The 21,455-nt window shown below is 39.9% G+C and overlaps 1 protein-coding gene across 2 annotated transcripts in view; it reads right to left on the bottom strand.

Annotated features, from left to right (window-relative positions):
- NEMP2 (nuclear envelope integral membrane protein 2) overlaps positions 1 to 21,455 on the bottom strand; it is a 28,488-nt gene that overhangs the window by 3,238 nt on the left and 3,795 nt on the right. For both annotated transcript variants that reach the window (XM_045816728.1, XM_045816814.1), the window contains 6 exons: positions 15,286 to 15,407; positions 11,210 to 11,432; positions 10,996 to 11,068; positions 9,857 to 9,950; positions 8,935 to 9,049; positions 6,619 to 6,844 (listed from right to left, as the gene is read on the bottom strand). In XM_045816728.1, coding sequence (XP_045672684.1) covers positions 6,619 to 6,844; positions 8,935 to 9,049; positions 9,857 to 9,950; positions 10,996 to 11,068; positions 11,210 to 11,432; positions 15,286 to 15,407 — 853 coding nt within the window. The remainder of the gene's footprint in view (positions 1 to 6,618; positions 6,845 to 8,934; positions 9,050 to 9,856; positions 9,951 to 10,995; positions 11,069 to 11,209; positions 11,433 to 15,285; positions 15,408 to 21,455) is intronic.

The following is a 21,455-nucleotide window of genomic DNA, read 5'->3' as shown; positions in this document are numbered from 1 at the left end:
AGTTTGGGCTTGAGAGTACATTACCCCTCCTCTGGACCATCCTAAAAAATGACCTAAGGCATGTGATAATCCATTTCCAATATACATTATGAAAGAATTCCAGCCAAGATGGACGAGTAGGTAGAAATGTTCTGCTTCCTCACACAACCAAAAGAAGGATAACAACCAACTGAAAAACAATAAACAACCAGAACTGCCAAAATAGCAAACTGCATGGAACTCTGACAACCAAGGAGTTGAAGAAACATTCATCTAGACCAGCAGGAGGAATCTGAGATGGGCAGCTGGATGGGCGGACAGGACTCGTGTAAAGCAGTGGACCACACAGATGAGGAGGGGCCAGCTCACCAGGAAACTAGACTCAAAACCTCTAGCGGTAAAATACTGTAGAGGTTGGGAAAGCAGGAGAAACTCCCAGTCTCACAGAAGAGTTGTTGAAAAGTGGGGCTAGAGAGGAGCAAGTAAGCAGCATTGTTCCCTCTCTGATCCCTCCCCCACAGTGCCACGACCCAGCCAAAAGGGTTGCCCTGCCCTGGCAAATATCTAAGGCTCCACCCCTTACAATATAACAGGGGGTGCTGAAACAAAGAAATATGGCCCAAAGGAAAGAACAGATCAAAACTACAGAAAAAGAGCTGAGTGACAAAGAAATAGACAACCTATCTGATACAGAGTTCAAAACACTAGTAATCAGAATACTCCCAGAAGTGACTGAGCTCAGTCAAAAAATGAAGGAAGAAATGAAGGTTAAACAAAGTGAAATTAAGCAAAATATACAGGGAATCAACAATGAAGGGAAGGAAATCAGGACTCAAATCAATATTTGGAACAAAAGGAAGAAATAATTATCTAGCCAGAACAGAATGAAGAAACAAGAAACAATTCAAAAAAATGAGGAGAGGCTTTAGAACCTCTGGAACAACATAATGTGCTCCAATATCTAAATCATAGGGCTGCCAGGAGAAGAGGGACAGCAAGAAATAGAAAACTTATTTGAACAAATAATGAAAGAAAACGTCCCTAATCTGGCAAAGGAAATAGACTTCCAGGAAGTCCAGAGAGCCCAAAGAATCAAAAAAAAAAATTGAACTCAAGGAAGCACACACCAAGGCACATCATAATTACATTACCCAAGATTAAAAATAAGGAGAGAATCTTAAAAGCAGCAAGAGGAAAGGTAACAGTTACCTACAAAGGAGTGCCCATAAGACTGTCAGCTGATTTCTCAAAAGAAACCTACAGGCAAGAAGGGGCTGGAAAGAAGTATTCAAATCATGAAAGACAAGGACCTACATCCAAGATTATCCAGCAAAACTGTCATTTAGAATGGAAGGGCAGATAAAGTGCCTCCCAGATAAGATCAAGTTAAAGGAGTTCATTATAATCAAGCCCTTATTATATGAAATGTTGAAGGGACTTATCTAAGAAATAGAAGAAGATCAAAAACTATTAAGAATAAAATGACAACAGACTCATAACTATCAACAACTGAACCTAAAAAACAAAAAGAAAGCAAACAATTAGAACAGGAACAGAATCACAGAAATGAAGATCACATGGAGGGTTATCAATGGGGAGGGTGAGGAAGAAAATTGAGGGGTAAAAGGTACCAGGGATAATAAGCGTAACTGGTAAGTACAAAATAGACGGGGAAATCAAGAATAGTATAGGAAATGGAGAAGCGAAAGAATTTAGTATGTACAACCCATGGACATAAACTAGAGGGTAGAGGGATGCTGGAGGTTAGGGGGCTGCAGGATGTAGGAGGGATAAAGGGGAGAAAAAATATGGAACTGTGATAGCATAATCAATAGAATATACTTGAAAAATCAATTTCCAATAGAAATGTTAATTGTATCTTTCTTCCTCAGTGATTTCTAATCACACAACCAGACAATTAAAAGTCTGGCTTCTTTATTCTTGGCCTGCGGATTTTCTTGGGCACTAACAAAAGCAAGCCTTTGGGATGTCCTTTTATGGAGTCCCAGTAATCATTCACCATTTATCTTCTAGAGAGAAAAACAGAAGGATTTGTGGGATGTCACCTCCACCTAGTGGTGGTGATTCTGACTAATTCCCGACAGAGGGAGTAAATACTGTACAAGGGTCATGTATGTACAATAACTTACAATAATTCTTGCTTTGCTACATGCTGAAGGGCTCATGACTAGAATTTTGTCCTAACAGCAAGGTCCTAAAGGAAACAATCTCATAAAAATGGTAATGAAGATAAGGTTTTAACGTATATATTTATAAATGAATTTTTTTAGAAAAGGTTTTGGGTAGCTTAAATTTTAATTTAACCAAAGATTCCAAAATCTAGATAAGCATCAGAATTACCACCAGGCATATTGAACATATATTTTTTTCAGGATAGGGTCCTGAGAAATTTTTTAACTTTTTTTAAAATATATTTTATTGATTATGCTATTACAAAATCTTTTTACTTTTAATGATCGTCTGGAGGATGATATGCTGGATTAGGGAACTGCTGACATTATTTCCTTCTCCTTTTCTGAATGCCTAGGCTGGCTTCCTTAGAGGAAAAGCCCTGGCTTCCGAGCAGAGGATTGAGGCACAGTCCTGGCTTTGGGGTTCACCCACTGTGTGAGCTGGGGTAATTTCTTAACAGTTCTAAGCCTCAGTTTGCTCATATTAAAAAAACAAAAACAAAAAACAAACAAACAAAAAAACCCCCAGTAACATCTACTTTATGAGGTCACAGTAAAATTAAATGAAATATTTCGTACAAAGTGCTGTTAGCACAGTGAGTGGTCCATAGTAAGTGTTCAATTAAGTAAAATAATAAAAAAAGTAGGATCTGGCACTTCTAGCCAAGATGGAGGCATAGGTAGATACACTTTGCCTCCTCACACAACCAAAAGAAGGACAACAACAAATTTAAAAACAAAAAACAACAAGATCTGCCAAAAAATTGATCTGTATGGAAGTCCGACAACCAAGTAGTTAAAGAAACATTCATCTAGACTGGTAGGAGGTGTGGAGACGGGCAGTCAGGGCAGAGAGGACACATAGCAAAGTGGCGGCTGGAGGAATGGGTGGGCATGATGGCAGCTGGCAGTGCCACATATGCATGCAGATAAACAGGGAGGAACAACTCCCATTCTCATAGGAGAGCTCATTGGAGAAATCCACAGGATCCTAGAACATATACAAACCCACCTACCTGGGAATCAGCACCAGAAGAGCCAGATTTGCTTGTGGGTAGCAGGGAAAGTGACTGAAAGCCGGCTGAGAGCCAAACAAGATGCATTGCTCTAGGACCCCTCTCCCACATACAGTGCCACAATGTAGTGACATGACGAGACCCACCATAGTGAATACCTAAGGCTCTGCCCCTTATAACATAACACGTGCATGAGACAAAGAAATATGGCCCAAATGAAAGAACAAAGCAACGCTCCCAAAACAGAACGAAGCCATGAAGAGATAGCCAACCTATCAGATGCAGAGTTCAAAACACTGGTAATCAGGATGCTCACAGAAATGGTTGAGTATGGCTGCAAAATAAAGGAAAAAGTGAAGCCTATGCAAAGTGAAATGAAAAGAAATGTACAAGGAACCAACAGGGAAAGGAAGGAAATAGACACTCAATGGTTTGGAGCAGAAAGAAGAAATAAACATTGAACCGAAACAGAATGAAGAAACAAGAATTCAAAAAAACAAGGAGCGGCTTAGGAACCTCCAGGACAACTTTAAACATTCCAACATCAGAATCATAGGGATACCAGAAGGAGAAGAGCAAGAAATTGAAAACTTACCTGAATAAATAATAAAGAACTTCCCCAATCTGGCAAAGAAAATAGACTTCTAGGAAGTCTAGGAAGCCCAGAAAGTCCCAAAGAAGTGGGACCCAAGGAAGCACACACCAAGGCACATCATAATTACATTACCCAAGATTAAAGATAAGGAGAGAATCTTAAGAGTAACAAGAGAATAGGAGAGTTACCTACAAAGGAGTTCCCATAAGACTACCAGCTGATTTATCAAAAGAAACCTTGCCAGTAAGAAGGGGCTGGAAAGGAGTATTCAAATCATGAAAGGCAAGGATCTTCCAAGATTACTCTATCCAGCAAAGCTATCATTTAAAATGGAAGGGCAGATAAAGTGTTTCCCAGATAAGGTCAAGTTCAAGGAGTTCATCATCACTAAGTCCTTATTATATGAAATGTTAAAAGGGACTTATATAAGTAAAAGATGATAAAAAATATGAACATTAAAATGACAACAAACTCACAACTATTAAAAACTGAATGTAATAAAAAAAACAACCAAAAACAAACTAAGCAAACAACTAGAACAGAAACAGAATCACAGAAATGAAGATCATATGGAGGGCTGTGGGTGGGGAGAGGGAGGGAGGGAAATGGGGGAAAAGGTACAGGGAATAAGAAGAGTAATTGGTATATAAAATAGACAGGAGGAGGCTAAGAATAGTATAGAAAATGGAGATGCCAAAGAACTTATATGTACAACCCATGGATATGAACTAAGGTGGCAGAATGCCAGTAGGAGGTGGGGTGCAGGATGGAGGGGAATAAAGGGGGGAAAATGGGACAACTGTAATAGCATAATCAATAAAATACACTTAAAAAATAAACAAAAAAAGCCATAATATCATAATAATATATATTGTTAAAATATATTCAGACAGCTCTTTGCAAACTAGAAAGTGCTCTAGAAATCAAGGTATTATTTCTCTGGTCTATTATTTAACCAATAAATAAATTCCTGTTTATCTCCTAAGTCTTCACATAATTATTCACTAGCAAAATGAAAATATGATTAAGTTATACATTTTGCTTATTACATTCATGATAACAGCATGCACAATAAGTGCTTAAAAGAACCATCATACAAAAAATTCTATCCTAGGTTCCTCAAAATACAAGCCTGGTAAATGGCCAGAGGCCTGGAGGATGTGAAGTGGTCAGCATCCTCCTCACATAGGGACCTCTGGTAATCCCATTCACTACTGGGTCCTGACACAGGGCAGAGATCAGCCAGCAACAGCCCCTCCAACCTGGCTCTGCTGCCTCTCAGCCTCACCAACATCCTCTGCATGAGGCCTCTGTCCTGACACTGGTGCACTCTTGAACCTGCGACATCACCACACATGCGGTCACTAGATCATTAACTATCAGTTACCACAGTCTCCTTTGTTTCAGCCAAGTTTACCTCAGAAACATTTATTAACTCCCTCGTCCACCCTGGTCTCAGTGCCTTACTCCGGGTCCTCATCCTCTCTTGCCTGGAGCATTGTGGTGTCTGATGACTGGTCTGCCCCAGATTCTCCCCTTATATCCACCCTCTGCCAGATGACAGAAAGATCACATCCCACTGCCTGATGAGTGATCATAGACTCAACTTTGATTTTTGCTTATGGAATAATTTTATTTTCAGATTAGTTGCCAACATTTAAAAATCATTAGAACTCACATTCTAATACATATTCCTAGCTTTTCTAGAAAAACAGAAGATCTGGTAAAGTAGGGCCCACATTCCCAGATGGCAACAATCAGCTCAAACTGAGCAGTAACTTCCCCATTTTCAATGAAGTTGCATTGTAATATTTCCCATAGTCCTAATCATCACCCCACTGCCTTACCCCTGCTTGTATTACTCACTCAGTACCTGCTGGGGCCCCGACCATTTGGATACATAGTCCTGCCTAGAAATCAGTCAGGGCTCAGTGACTAAAATACATACTGGTTACCTCCTTCCACTGTATACAGGGTCAGACTAGATTTATTAGCATGGCCTATGATGCCTCCATGACCCATCCAAAGCCCATCTCACTCACCTGCCTCATGATGGTGCCAGACTGGGCTTTCTCTCTGTCGGGAAAGCCCTTCCTACATTTAATGAATCTGGCTATCTTGACTCATTAAGATTCGACCCAGTAATCTCACCTCCTGAAACTTTTCCGAACTTTATATGCCATATCCCTTTATAAGCCTGGGCAGGCCTCTTTTAACACTTCAAATATATAACAATGTATGCCTCCGCCTCAGCAAGTACACCTCAAAAGAAGGGGCAGTTTCCTTCATCTGTGCACCTGACATGAAAACAGGTGTTCAGTCAGACTCAGTGAATGAGGACAGGCATGAATAAGAAAGCTACCACGATAGAAGTTACTTCACCTTTCTATACTTTCAAAAGGTTTAAGTCTTAACTTAAAACCTAAGAGAAAAGAAATTCCTAAATATAAATAATACCTTTCTACCATTTATGATTCATTTCTGTTCCTTAACTCTTATCTCATAAACACAACAAATACCTCTAAAGCGGTATGCAAGGAAATATAGAATGAAAGTAGAAATTTTAGGTAACCCAGAGCCCAAGTAATTTTGCCACTGGCGTTAGTGAATTCTGGGTGAGCTATAATTACCAGGTGATGGGTGGTGTACCTCTGAAGACTTCAATGGAGATTAGACCAGATGCTTCCATTCTCTATCCTCCACTCTCTCACAGGGAAATCTCCAGATGAAATGCAGTTAATTATGAGATTAAATATGATATGTCCAAAACTTCCCCCAAACAATAAGTAAAACCAGAGCTCAGAACGTCAAATTTATCAGGAAGAAAGATACATACCACATCATATAACTGAAAGCTTTCACTGGGCCGTGCAGGTTCCTGGACAACAGCAGGAGGATCATAACTGCATATGCGAACTGAGGAATGGTGGCACCACAATAGATGAGAAACAGGGAGAGGAGCTGCAGTATCCATGTCAGGAGACGTATGCTCCTCTCATCAACAAGGGGCCCGTGTTTGTAACAAAGAGCAAAGCTGAAAAATCCAGCTATCAAGACATAGCCTGTAAAAGCAAAAGCATGTAAACTAATATAAATCTGAATTTGAAAATTTATGTGAAAAACTTGTCAGAGCCTTGACTGAGACCTAAGAACATACCAGAAAAAAATCTTTATTTTTGTTTTCTTTTTCCAAAGGAGTAAAACTGAAAAAGGTATTAAGGCTAGTTGTTCCTTCCATGTGAGATACTAGCCTGACTTGCAATAATTAAGGATGTATAATCATAAATTATTATAATATATGTCTATTTTTCAGTCCAGAGTCCTAAAGGGCAAATGTTATTATGATTGCTTTGGTCAGGGATAAGCCTCAGCGTATGTCACAATGTGCTACAAACCCTATTTTTCATTTTTACCTTTTAGTCAAACACACAAAAATATAATTTTACAATGGAGGTATGAGGCTGTCACCCTCACAATCCAGTGCTCAGTTTCAGTACTAATAATGGTGGGATGACAAGATATTCTGTGTCCCCTGTGGTGATCCAGTAAAGTGCACATGGCCTCTTAGATACTCCACCGAGTGTTTCATTTGTGTCTAAGCGGGCCTCAAGATCTCATTTCCAGTTAACAGGAAATACAGGGGAGAGAGAAACAAAGTTAAATTATATCACAAAGGAGTAATCAGAGAAATCCTTGTGAGATATTCTATAGGACAACTAGCTTGGTCTCTTCAGCATATCGCTGTGATAAAAAAAGAATTGTTATAGCTTAAAAGATACAGGACATAACAGATACGAAATACGATTGTGGAGTATATCCCAGCTTATAAAAACCAACGATCAAAGACATTTAAGAAATTTAAACATGGTTTGGGTAATAGATAATTTTATGTTAATTACTAAATATTTTTTAGATTTAACACTTGCTTGACTATAGAGGAAAATGCTCTCCTTTTTTAAAAGATGCTTAGTGAAGTATTTAGGGCAGTGATTTTCAACCCATTTCATCTCATGGCATACATAAACTAATTACTAAAATTTTGCGGCACACGAAAAAAATTTTTTTGCCGATCTGACAAACATAAAATAAGTATAATTTTGATTCTTTCACGCCCTATGGCTATTGTGTTGGCTATTGTTATTTTTTTTATTTGACAGTCTAAGGGAAAAGAGGTCGGTGTCCCTGACTAACTAGTCAGGTATGGCATGTTTTAAATATTCTTGTGGCACACTGGTTGAAAATCATTGATATGGGGGAATACATCATGATATCAGTAATTTACTTTAAAAATACTTTAGCATAAAAAGAAAAATGGACTGAAAACATAAAATCTTAACATGAAACAAAAAATTTACTGCTTTTGTTTTGGATAAGTAAACTTATGTGAGAAATTTGGGGTTAGAAGAAAACTAATTCTCTCATTCTCCATTATTTTCCAATTAAAAATCATTAGAAAAAGTTAATTTTTTGGTAACATGAAACAAAGAAAACAAGTAGTTTCTTGTTGTCTTTTTTTAAATCCTCACCCAATGACATCTTTTTCATTGCTTTTAGAGGGAGGAAGGGGATGAGAGAGAAGAAAGAGAGAGAAAGACATTGATGTAAGAGAAAAACACTAATTGATTGCCTCCAGCATGCACCCTGGCCTGGAATCAAACCCAAAACCTTTTAGTGTACAGGACAATGCTCTGACCAACTGAGCCACACCAGCCTGGGCCAAGTGGTTTCGTAATAGCCTCCCTGTTTCTGAAAAGTCAAGTTTTCACTAGTCATTTATATTTAGGATTTCTCATCTTTCGTACTGAATACATCAAGAAAAAGATATAAAAAACCACATTTTAGAGAAATTTTTTCATTACAAGTTAGATGTGGTTGGAGTTTAACTATGATTCAAAAGCATACACAGTCAAAAGGGGCAAACGATATTTTGCTCTTTTGATCAGCAGTATAGAAAACTAAGTAGGATGTCATAAGGAGAGAGTCTAAAATAAGATCTAAAATCATCAACGATAGGCATAAAATATTACTTTTAACAGCACTTCTTAGTTCAAAATGAAAATTTAGATGCTGGAAATATATGCCAAAAGGTGGCCTCTAGTTGTACATTTCAGCTTTCCAACAATTGAATGTATTTTTAAAAAATTTTACCTACCTAATATATATATTCTGTTTTCATACCACAGCCACTTCAGATTTTCCATGAATAGGTACACCACATACACTGAAGCAAACCAACAACCAACCATTAAAGCCCCAAAGGTGCTATACTGTGTGTGGAAGAAAATAAATGGCACAGTTTTTGGTTCATTCTCTCTCACAAAAATAGAAGTAAACAAATAAACCCTTTGTATCAGATATTTTTCATATCAAACTGCATTGAAGTCAATTCAACACTCTCTAGGGTCTGATGAAAAGTATGGTCCATGCACCAGCAGCTCTGACATCACCTGGGAGCTTGCTGGAATGCAGACTCTCAGGCCCCACCACAGCATCCTGAATCAAAATCTGCATTTCAGCAGGATCCTCAGGTGACTTGCATGTACATTAAAGCTGGAGAAGCACTGTTCTAAAGAGTAAATTTATCTCAAAATAATGCTGGAATTGCAAGCTTTAATCAGAAAAATTACAACATTATCATCATGAACAACTATTTATCCTCAACTAAGCATAAAGCATTCTGCTTTGGAAAACTAATAATAATAAAGAAATCCCCAGATGTAGTAATACTGTTATTCAATGCATCATGAGAGTTCTCAGCTATGCTAAGACAGGAGAAATTTTCACTTAGCATAGAATGAGCCCCTGTCACACATAAGAAAAACACATTATCTAGAAAATAAAAGGGTCTCAAAAAAAGGTGCCACCAAGACTTAATATGTAAGCCCACATACAGTAACAAGTAAATATGAAATCTCTAGAAAAAGATACATTTTAAAGCCAGTTTATACAATGTAGAAATATAGTTTGAATTAGGAATTGTCATAATCAATGTGAATTAATTTAATCAATTAAATTTTTCATGTCTGTGGATATCCTAATTTCCATTTTTATTCATCTGCACATAGTATACATACCTTAGGAATAAACCTTTTCACCAGCAGCAGGAAAAAGACAAATATCATCAGAATACCTAGTACAGTTCCCGAAGAGTAATAAAAAGTAGGGCGTCTGTCAAGACAAGCAAATGAAAGCTATTTAAATGACAAGCCCCACTTTCATTATGAAAAACACGTTTAACTTGACAGTAGCCATACTCTTATAAAATGATATATCTACTTGAAATTTATGGTAAAAAGGTTGCTACTAAAACAGACATTCTCAAAACAGAATGTCTGGGCTATCTTCTGTTCAGAATCTGGTCCAACAGTGATTTTTGAGCACCTGTCATGCAGCAGGCACTTGTCTGAGAGCTTACATGCACGCACAACAGCCCCGTGAAACAGCTATCCTGAATTTTACAGGGAAGTGAACTAAGGCACCAAGAAGTTAAAGACCTTCCCCATGTCAGTATCTGCTAACTAGAGGATTCAGGATTCCAGCTCAGCTCTTCTGAGTTCAAGCTTTACAGCAACATTCCATTTATGAGAACCATAGATATTAAACACGTGATTATGTTATAAGGAAAAACTCAAAAGTAAACAATGTTAAGAATAGCAAGCTAAGAAGTAAAATGTTATTGGAAAGAGCTTTCTCTTTCACTAGTGAAGTTGTTAGAAACAAAATATTAGCATAATACATTTATTAGAAATTTGTTAAATTCAGTCTTCTGTATCAAAGCCTCAAATCTGGAAGGCAGCCTGAATATAATAGAGAGAGCAAGGCATCTGGCATCAGAAAACTCGAGTATAAATCTCAGCCCTGGCAAGAAGTAGTCATGTGATGACAGACAATTGTTTTCTCATCTACAAAATGAGAACCCTAATACAGAGCTCATGTAGTTGTTAAGAGGACCATATAAATTAAAATAATATATATTACTATGTAATACAAAATAATGCATGAGGAAGCATCCTGTAATGTTTACATATCATTACTATACAAATAACTATTACTGGTTTTAAAGGCTTTTCAAGCATGAGTTTCAGACCCATTGTTTACAAAACCTAAAGAAAGAACTACCTACAAACTAGTGTGGTAACATTTAGCATAGCATCAAATATGTCCTGTAATTTTTTTGATTTACAAAGTTAAGAAAGTAAAAATGAATACTCACTGACTCAAGGTCTTTGCATAAAAGAAGAGGAAAATGCCTGCCACAAACACAAGGAGGAGTCTGAAATCCACAACTGGAGTAAAAAAGACACATACACAAAACAAAGATTTTGTGTCAAGGTAATGTTAGCGACTAAAGAGAAAAGTCAATATACTGAAATGTCACTCCAGAAAAACTGACCCAAGAAAGTCCAGTATAATAAAAACAGACTTACTGCTTCGATTCACACGTATTGTATAATTTCTGACAGGCTTCACAGCGAAGCACACAGTCTCCTCATACGAATCAATGGTTATGGTTATTTCATGAGAGTCATTTGGTACCCACAATTTATGAATCACACATTTGACAACAGATAGAATCGTTTCTGGATACTGGCAATTTTGTCTTTCTGTGATATATACAATACTGAGCAGGTCTGAACTGGTAATTTTCACCTATAAAACAAGAATACACAATTTCATAAACACAAGACGTTTCTTAAAATGATAAGCAGAGGAGTAGAGAGCCCAAGACTGGTGAGTAAAGAACAGGCAGATGTATGAGGCACTGTTTTGATGCCACAGATAAACCAACATGCACTGCAGCACAGACATTTTTGAAAGTAGATGTTTGTTCCCCTGAGTTGTGACTGATCAAACTCCCTCTTCTAGCAGGCTATTGTGGCCAAGGGACATGTAAACAAAGAGACAGAAAGTAAGAGGTGGCAAACTATTTGGTTATAAACATATGAGAACAGGGTTTATCTATCCACCATTTTCCACTGTGACTGAGAACAAGTGCTTCCTTCTTCTGATCAGCCAAACTCATGTAATTCTGGCTTCTCTCACCAGCCTCCTGAAGAAGGACCAGAACTCAGCCTCTGGTCCCATTCAAGACTCGCAGCAAAGCACTAGCTACAATGCCAACCATGGTGACAACCCAGTTACCATTAAATGGCAACTCTGCTGCTGCCTTTATCTGTCCCTCTATTTCTCTTCTTTGTCCAAGACTGGGGCAAGCCTGAAAAGGAGAGTGAGAGCACCAGCTCTGAATCTCAGGCATCAGGTGGTATCACCCACTGTCTACCTACCCCTCATTTCTCTTGGACTTGAGTCTCTGGCTTACTGTTGTTCTCTCAACATACACGGTACACACACCAAACTCCTTCCAATACACTGGCCTCTCAGTTCCTTGAGCTCCTCTCCTCTTCTGTTCTTGTCCTCTACTCACGTCAGCGAATCACTCCCATGGCCACATGCTGGACCTTGTCAGTCCCAAATGAGGTCCCAAATACAGGTTGTATTTCATGCATCTCATTGGCCGACCACTACCTCCTATCTTTCCAGCATGTCCCCTTTAGCACCCCAATCCCAGCAAGCCTTTGACTCCCCCATAGATCAAGCATCTTTATCCTATTCTTCACCCTCTTGATGAACTTAGCCCCTTCTCATCCAGCTAAATTCCAAGATGCATCATTAGGAACCACTGCCTTACGTGTACCCTTGACTCTTGCATCCCTCTTTTTCTGTGATGCCCACCTCCAAAATCCAGCCCTCTACATATTCCATTCTTGCATTTTTGCCACTGACTATGCTAGAGAAACATACAGTGGTCTCACTTTACACCCACAACTGTGAACCTGAATGGGACTTGAAAGATGCAGGCATTCACACCACACATTCCTACCCATTCACACTTCTACTCTCTTCCACAAGGATTTCACAACTTCTCCTTCATCAATTCCCCAACACCTCCTCCACCTCCTCAGTCTTGGCTGGTGATCCTCCTACTTCAAATGGAAAACACCAGAAAATAATGTTGACTAGCCCCTACACCATAACCCCACCCGTCAGCATCTGCAGGCACATGATCTGCTTCTGGCCTGTGGGGAGGAAACTGCCAGATATCTGCAAGTTCAATTCTCAAGGCAAGCCCCCAACTTTTCCACTGGATCTGATCCACCTTTGCCTACTTAAAAACATCCCACCACACTTCTTCCTCCTCTTCTAGACCATTTCTACCAGCATACAAATATGCTGACATTCTCTCACTTAAAAAGCCTTCCATTGATGCCACTTTCCCCTGCAGTCTGCAGTTCCTCTACTCCCATTCTCTTTAACCAACTCCAGTCAGGCTTTTGTTCCCATCAGGCTGTCCTTGACACGGTCACCAGTGGCGTCCATGTTCCTAATTCAAACGATTAATTCATTCTAAGTTATGTTATCTGACCCATCAATAGTATTTGGCACTGTTGATCAGTCCCTTTTCCTTGCTACACTTCCTTCCCCCAGGGCTTCTTGGACACCTTCTTCACTAACTGCTTCTTCTCCCTCTCCTCGGCTGACCCCTTCCTCGTCACTGACCCAGGCTTGGTCATTGGTCCTCTTCTCTTCTCCATCTAAACTCACTCCTCAGTCTCATGGCTTTAAGCAGCATTTATTAATATGCATTGCTGCTCACTTTTGCAAAAAGAAACACAGGAAAGATATACCAGGAACTAATAAGACTACCAACAAGGGTTTGCATAGAGGAATATGAGGGACAGTGACACTTCTCTGAAAATACCTTTGTGTACTTATTAATATTAATATTGTACATAACAAAAAAATAATAAAATCAACCCTAAAATGAGAATAAAAACAAATATATCTCAAATGAATAATACAACCATATTGAAGGAAGATGGGTGGAAACAAATTGACCCAAATAACTTCTGAGCCCAGTATTTATACTATATACCCTCAAAATAAAGATAAAAACACACTGTAAACAAATATTGAACTCTTATTACTAGGTTTGTTTTATACAGTGGTACAGCTTACAAGTATGAAATTATTTTCAGTGTATTCTAGGATTAGGCAAATAAATCAATATATTGAGTATAATGGGAACCAGGTTTTTCTAAGAAGGGAATTACAGATATGGAAAAGAGGAAGGTTAGAATTAACTCAATAAATAGTATTAGAGAAATCAGAACTCATGGCTTTCAATGTAGATAGAAATAGATACTTTTGCAGGTGAATGGGTATGTGTGTGTGTGTATACATATGACAGGGATATTGTAGTAGCAATAAACCTAACACTGAATGCTCCTTGGAAAAATATATGGTTATAGAGCTGGGTCTAAGAAATTGCAAGATAAGCCTGGAACTTCTTGTTTGTCAGAAGGTAAGGATGTGCTCAAATAATGGGCACATGTTTAAAGGTCACAGGGGCTAGTTTGAAGGGGCTCCTACTGGCCAAATCTAGGGCAAAATAAATATCAAAAAACCCAAGTAATGGATTTTAATCCAATGAATGACTGGCAATCCCTGAGATTATGTGGATATAAATAAATTGGAGGAGGAAAAACTCATGAATGTAGAAGAAATAATGAAATTAGAAAAATCACCCTTTCACAAATATCATGATAACTGATTCAGGCAAGCATCATTAATGGATAATAAAACCAGGTGATGAAAGTTTGATGAGGAATTGGATCTCGACATAGTCTTAAATTATGTGCTGAAAATATTCATTGCCTACATAGGCAAAATTAGTCATTTTACAGCAGTATATATCCTAGCTATTCCTGCAGCCTAGAACTCTCTTTGCCTAGATACCTTCTTGGGTAATGCACTCACTTTGTTGAAATCTTATTCACATGTCACCTTCTACCCTAACTACTTTTAAATACTGCAACTTGCCTTCCATCTCCCTCAATCCACTTATCTTCCTCTACATTTTCTTTTTTTCATAGCACTTAACTAGCTTTATAATTTTCTTCTCTTTTATATTCATAGCTTATCCCACCCTATCCCCACCACCAAGAGTATAAATATTATAAGTATCTGTTTTGTTTACTGATATATCCTAAGTGCCTAAAATTCCTGGTACTTAGTAGGTGCTCAATAAATATTTGTTAAACGTTGAATGAGGTAAAGTATTGTGCTATCAAGAGTAACTACTGTATCTTGGCCATACCTGGGATTAGAGGTAAACTCAGAATTTCTAGAGGGGCTTGGAATAGCAATTATTTTGTAAAGTAAGCAAGACAGTATTTTCTTGATCTCTGTCTACATAGCAAGTACACTGTACTCACTTAGACAGTATATTTATTTGGAGTGGTTTGGAGAAAGACTGGTAAAGAAAATGCAGAATTAAATGTCCCCTCGCCCACACCCCTCCTCTTGAGCCACTGTGTATGATCTGTAACCCAGCTTTCACACTGATACACAGCTCTAAGTCATACAAAAGCTACTTTCTACTATTGAAATAGTACATTTTAATTCCCTGTTCCTAAGATATGATTTAAAAGAACAGTCTTACCTGCACAGTTGACCATATGTATTTCCACTTCCACTCCACTTGGGAATTTTGATTGTAGCAGTAACAGTGTGATTCAGAAGTACTAATTAAGTCCATTTCCTTCAAAGCTCTGCACATGGGAACTGAGATATAGAAAAGAAAATACATTTCCTAAATATTTAATTTCCCAGAATCTTATTTTTTCTTTTTTATTCACAGGGATAATGGTAGCTGTGTTTATATTCTATGGCTGATAAATATTTCTACATGATAATTATAGTACTTTAATCCTTCCAACCTAGCAGGAGACAGACCAAAAATTACAGTCCACTGTCAATATTTTTACGACATGGAGGACAGTATAAGAGCACAAAGAATAGGCATTTCTTCAATCCTGAAGTAGAGGGGAAGAATTGAGGGCAGCTTCCAGAAAAGAAGAAATGTGAGTGAGGCACTCAATAATTAAGTTGGAGGCAATGAAACAAAAGTCAGGGATAGGGGTGGCAAGTATGTACAAAATCTGGAAATGAGGGAAATCACAGAAGTGGCTCAGCCATTCACAAGGATGGAATGTAGGAAACATATGAGGACATTTCAACACCTGTCACTGGAGAGGTAAGCAGTGGTTACTATTACACTAAGGATCATGAACTTCATGCTGAAAGTGTTACAGAACAAAGGGGGTCCCGGGACGATATGCTATTACCCGAAAGGAGCCCCCAAGTTCGTTATGTCCGCCACCTATAGGAAAGACATCTCTCAATGCCAGAGATTCGTGAAAAGGAAAGGAAATGTTTATTTAATGCTGTACAGACTTAAAGTAGTGACCTAATGTCTTCATAAAAAAATCCCAAAGTGCCTTAAAACACCCACAAACACGCACAGTCCTTCCCTCCCCCTTTGCCTAGTCTGGGGTACTGTATCTCAGGAAAGGAAATAGAAGTCCATGGCTCAGGCAGCCCCCAGTTCTTCTCAGTAATCCATCTCAGCTGGTAGGCCTCCCTCGGTTCCGGCACCACCAGCTGTGTCGCCAGGATCTCTGCTAAAGCCAGGTGGTGGTTCCCCCTTCTAAAGCTGCGGGGGGTCCCCACTCTGGCAAAACTGCATGGTTCTCCCTCCTCAATGGCTGCAAGGAGGGGGGGTCGCCACCCTGCCAAAGCTGAGTGGCGAATCTCTGCTAAAGCCGCATGGTGATTCTCTCTTGCAGGGCTGGGGGAGTCCCCACTCAGCCAAAGACACATGGTTCTCCCCCCTCAATGGCTGCCGTATCTGAGTTTAAATCCCCGCACCAATCTCTCTCTGCAGCCCCATTTCCAGCACTTTTCCTACAATCAATTACACCTGCCAGCACTCATATCCTTCCAGCATTTCTGGGCTGCCATTGTGAGTCTGGGCAGGCATGGCCCCACGTCATGAAGCCAATCTTCTCCAAGCTCCCACACAGGTGCTGTAACTCGGGGGACCTGCCCCCCAGTTACTTCCATTCCCCTGGCTCAGAGCATGGCCACAGCTATTTAACATAACTATGTAACCAGTTAAAGGTTATAGATATGTTAAATGACCACACCAGAGGTTAGCTGCAAAGTGGTTGCTATGCAGAACAGCTTTCAATGGCCCTGCTCCATCTGTCCTTTCCCCCAACCCACACGAATGTGTGTGTGTGTGGGGGGGGGGGTGGTGGTGAGGACATCTTAATACTTCCTGAACACCTTGAGTTCTGGGCCCCATTCCAAATCCCTATTTGGGGCCCCCCTCTTGGCTGTACCCTGTTACAAAATCAGAGCATAAAGGATTTTAGGTAAGTACCAAAGTCTCAGCGAGAAACTGTGGGCACTCAAAAGGATTTAACTGAAAAGAATTAATGAACCTGTAGGCAGGTTAAGGCACTGATGATAAGGCACCAACGACAGCAGAAAGCCTTCAACACCCTAGGCTGGGGTGTCAAACTCATTTTCACCGGGGGCCACAGCAGCCTCACAGTTGTCTTCAAAGGGCTGAAATAATTTTAGGACTGTATAAATGTAACTACTCCCTACCTGTTAAGGAGTTGAAATCACATTCAGCGCTTTGAAGGCAGCCTCGAGGTTGATGTGGTCCCCGGTGGAAGTGAGTTTGACATTCCTGCTCTAGGCCTTAAATGGTAAGGGGAGGACCATACCTTACTGGGGGGTGAGGGTAGGGGGAGAGCTGGTCTGAGGGAATGTAATTACCATCAGAACTTCAGTGGAACTTCAGTGGAATGGTGGGGTTAAGGGTATGGGTATCTCAGCCTGGGGGCAAAGAAGCCCAGGTGATACAATCCATAGAAGTCAGCTTCCAGGCACCGAGCAGGGGAGGGAAGGGCAGAGAATGCATCAATGGGAACAAAGAGAGAATAACCAGTTCAAATAAATAAGTCACAGGAACACAGTCATGTTTTAGAAAGAGCATTCTTGAAGCAATATGAGATCTTAGAGGGGAAGAAGACTGAAAGCGGAACCACTAAGGAGGCCACTGAAACAATTCCAGCAAGACATGAACTAAGCAGGAGGTAGAAAAAACAGATTGAAGAGCACTTGGGAAGTGGAATCAACACACATAAGAGATTCATTAGGTGAGGGAGAACAAGATGATGTGAAGGCTCTGATAAATGGGGAGATGGCAAGATCCTTCACCCAGATAAGTAATACGGGGTGAAACTTGTGCAGGGAGTGGAGAGATGAGTTCAATTTTGGACATACTGAAATTTGGATGTTGGGACTAAGTGAAGATGGATAGGTCTGCAGCACAGGAGAAATATGACTGGAGACAGATGTAGCTACATACACATGTGTGTATATAAATATATGTATGTTATATATAATTACAAATATATAATAACATATAACAACACAATATAATAGAGAAAGACAGGCGTTATATTAGAGCGGGTAAATATAGTAAATGCCACAAGAAAATTATAAAGTGATAGGGTTCATCTGCTCTTGTAGTTGAATTTATTGTGAAATGAAGTGAGATGAAAATAAATCCTTCTAGATCCAGGACAGGGCGTAACCATACATATGTTAACAGGAAACAGCAACAGGATTTATTATGCACACACAGAAATGGTACTTACACCCAATTCCACCCTCTTCTGATCCCCCTAAAGAAAGTGTGGTCAGCTATTTCTCCAGAACCTCAAATGAAGTTAGTACAACCTGCTGCACCAAAGTTGGGGAAGAATTGAGTAACCAGTAAAAACTAGTCAACAATGACCTTCATTTAGGGAATAGTATTGAATAAGTCCAAATAGGTCCCTGTTCTGGCTAGAAGCATCCTTGGCATTAAGCTGAAGAAAAGTGAAGGCAGACTTGGGGAAAGGACACTGTGAATGCCCACTACTTCCTGAAACATAACTGCATAAAGGTCACAAAGCTACCAAAGCAGGAAAGTCACACAAGGACCCACTATCTTCCACTGTGACATTGTCAAATCATTTAATCTTCACTGTTAACATTTTGAGGAAATGAATATGTTTTTAAATATACCAACAAACTTGCAGTATGAGAGTCTGAGGTGCAATTACAAGAATCCAGGTTAAGAGGCAGGTCTTAAAAAGGCATGAGAAGAAAGCTTTAGAGGCTGTTAAATACAAGACACAAACAATTAAAAAAGCATTCCTGCAACGTCTGTTTATATATGAGACAAAAGGAGAATGCAGACACAGTGCTCCCAACCCATGAAGCAACCAATGTTGAGGTATATTCTTAGGTATATCTGAGATGCAAATGCTCCTGGGTGAGGGGTGCCCATGGGAGAGGGCACTTCAGGGACATCAAAGGGCTGCAGCCAGCTGTATAAAAGACAAATGTCAAAGAAGGCAGCGTAGAACCTGAAGAACCAGAGCAACTGTGATGAGAACACGCCAAGCCATATTCAAAATCCTCAACCTGTGAGTGGCAGAAGTGGCAGAGAAAGAAGGGCTCTGGATTTGCCTTCCAATATCCCACGTTCTGCCTCCATACAGCTTCCTGTGGGCTCTCTGTGCAGGAACAGGACCAAATCAGGTGGCTAGAGTTGAGAACTTTATGCTGGAGATCCCCAACAAGAGAGGAAGTCCTACCTGTCGTTGGAAAGGAAGTACATTCCAGTGGGGCAGGTGAAGAGCCTGAAGTCTAAGGTCCACAGACCCCAGCAGCCCCAGGCCATTACAGCAATGTTAACTTCCAGCCAGGTCTTTCTTCAGTTACTTCCATACCACACAAATACTCAGTGTCAGGGACTTTTCCTGTTGGGGCATCCAGAGTCCCTCCCTGCTGTCCCCTCTCCTAATGGGCTCCACTACTTCAAGGGCTGCATCGCTTCCCATAACAGGGAACTGCCCCCCTCTTGTTAGTGGTCTAAGAGAGTATCTTTGGGCCTGAGCTTTGTAAACAAATACTATCTTCAAATTGAGGCTTTTTTCATTTGGTCCTAAGACTGTCTCCTAAATATCATTGATATTTGTAATTCTTAAGAGCATGATGGTGCAGTTTAAGTATAGCCCAACAGTTTGAATTTAGGAGTAAAGCTTCTCTGTTGTCCAAGCTATGGCACTTGGATTACTGTAATGGGCTTATAGCTGGTCTCCCTGCTTCCAAAATTGCCTCTATTTCTCCCACAACATGTTCTCTAATTAGCACATAGGCACATAGATCTTTCAAAAAATGTCCATCAGAGCACATGAATGACCTATTTAAAACCCTCCATAACTTCTCACTGAGCCCATAATGAAATTCACCCTTGCTTCCAAGGACCTAAGTACCTATGACCTCTCTCACTTTCCCTCCACTTGGCTGCTCTGGCTACACCAACCTGCCTGTCCACAGGATGCCCCAAATTTTCCTACTTGTTTTCTTGTCTATGGTACATCAGTGTATTTTGTGCAAGAGCACTCCCAATAGGCACTCCCAATTTCTGAATCTCACCTGAGTCTTCAACCAGATTAAGGTAAGTACTAATGGAGGTAGGTTGCCCTACCGATACCTACAGAAACGTGTGGTTGCCTCTCGAGTGACCCCAACTGGGGACCTGGCCCACAACGTAGGCACATGCCCTAACTGGGAATTGAACCAGTGACCCCTTGGTTCACAGGGCCACGCTCAATCCATTGAGCTACACCAGCCAGGTCTTCTGATACATATAGAAACACTAATGAAAGCATATTGCAAAGAGTGTCTCCCTAGGAATTGTCCAGGCTTTTGAGATGTAGTTGATCTAGAATTTATACAATACACGAGACATTACAATGCATCAGCATTTCATGGTGTCCTCTGGTTGCCCTTATTTTTATCACCTCTCCCCTAAGGTGAATGCATTTCAATCAACCCACACAAGAATTTCTAAATATCTAAGAAATTAGAAACTCACAGCCATAAGAAGCTACAAGCCTAACTCCAAGAGAGTTCATGTGAACCTTAAGGCATTGGCTAGTTGGATGAGGCATAAGACAGTGACTTGTGACAATCAAGATTGTTATCATGGCTGGTCTACTGCCTTCCTAGAGAGAACCAGATCTTTTTATCTTAGATCAGCTTCAAGAGGCACACAGGTGTACTGCAAGAATTTTTAAAGCACGCAATACCTGACTCTTCAGTCAGGGGCACTAACCTCTTTTCCCTTAGTTTGTCAAATAAAAAAATCACAACAGCCAACACAAGAGCTGTCCAATGTGAATGAATTAAAATCATACCCATTTTCTTGCCAGATCGACAAAAAATATATATTTTTTTGGTGTGCTGCAGTATTTTAGTAATTAGTTTACGTGTGCCATGGAATGAAGAAGGTTGAAAATCACTGTCTTAGACTGTTTATAAAGGTATGTCTTTTCTAGGCCTCTCTTCCCTTCCTCAATCTTCTTCTAGAAACATTTCATTGTTCAGTTTCTACTTCCTCTATCTCCATCTGAGGGTGGGAAATAGAAATGCAGCCAGCTTCACAACTTTATCTGAATTCTATCGCAGTTCAGGCCCTGACACTGAAGGCTGTTTGCGGGTGTCGATTGTTCGTGCGGCCTCAGTCTTAGCTGGTTCATTCCACTAGGATGAGACTTGCTGGCCCACAACAACATCAACACAATCCCCTTACAATGCAATCCAGAAAACAAAAAGTTTCTAAGAATTCATAGAAATGCAACAATAATCATTCATTTGGTCAGGAGAGAACAGCTGCCTAGGGAGAACTACTGCTTC

This window comes from Phyllostomus hastatus, unplaced genomic scaffold, assembly GCF_019186645.2.
Source record: "Phyllostomus hastatus isolate PE091 unplaced genomic scaffold, TTU_PhHast_1.1 phas_contig_1, whole genome shotgun sequence".
In the NCBI taxonomy this organism is placed as follows: Eukaryota; Metazoa; Chordata; class Mammalia; order Chiroptera; family Phyllostomidae; genus Phyllostomus; species Phyllostomus hastatus.
The sequence above is the reverse complement of the archived record's forward strand: the minus strand, read 5'-3'. Positions and strand labels throughout refer to the sequence as shown.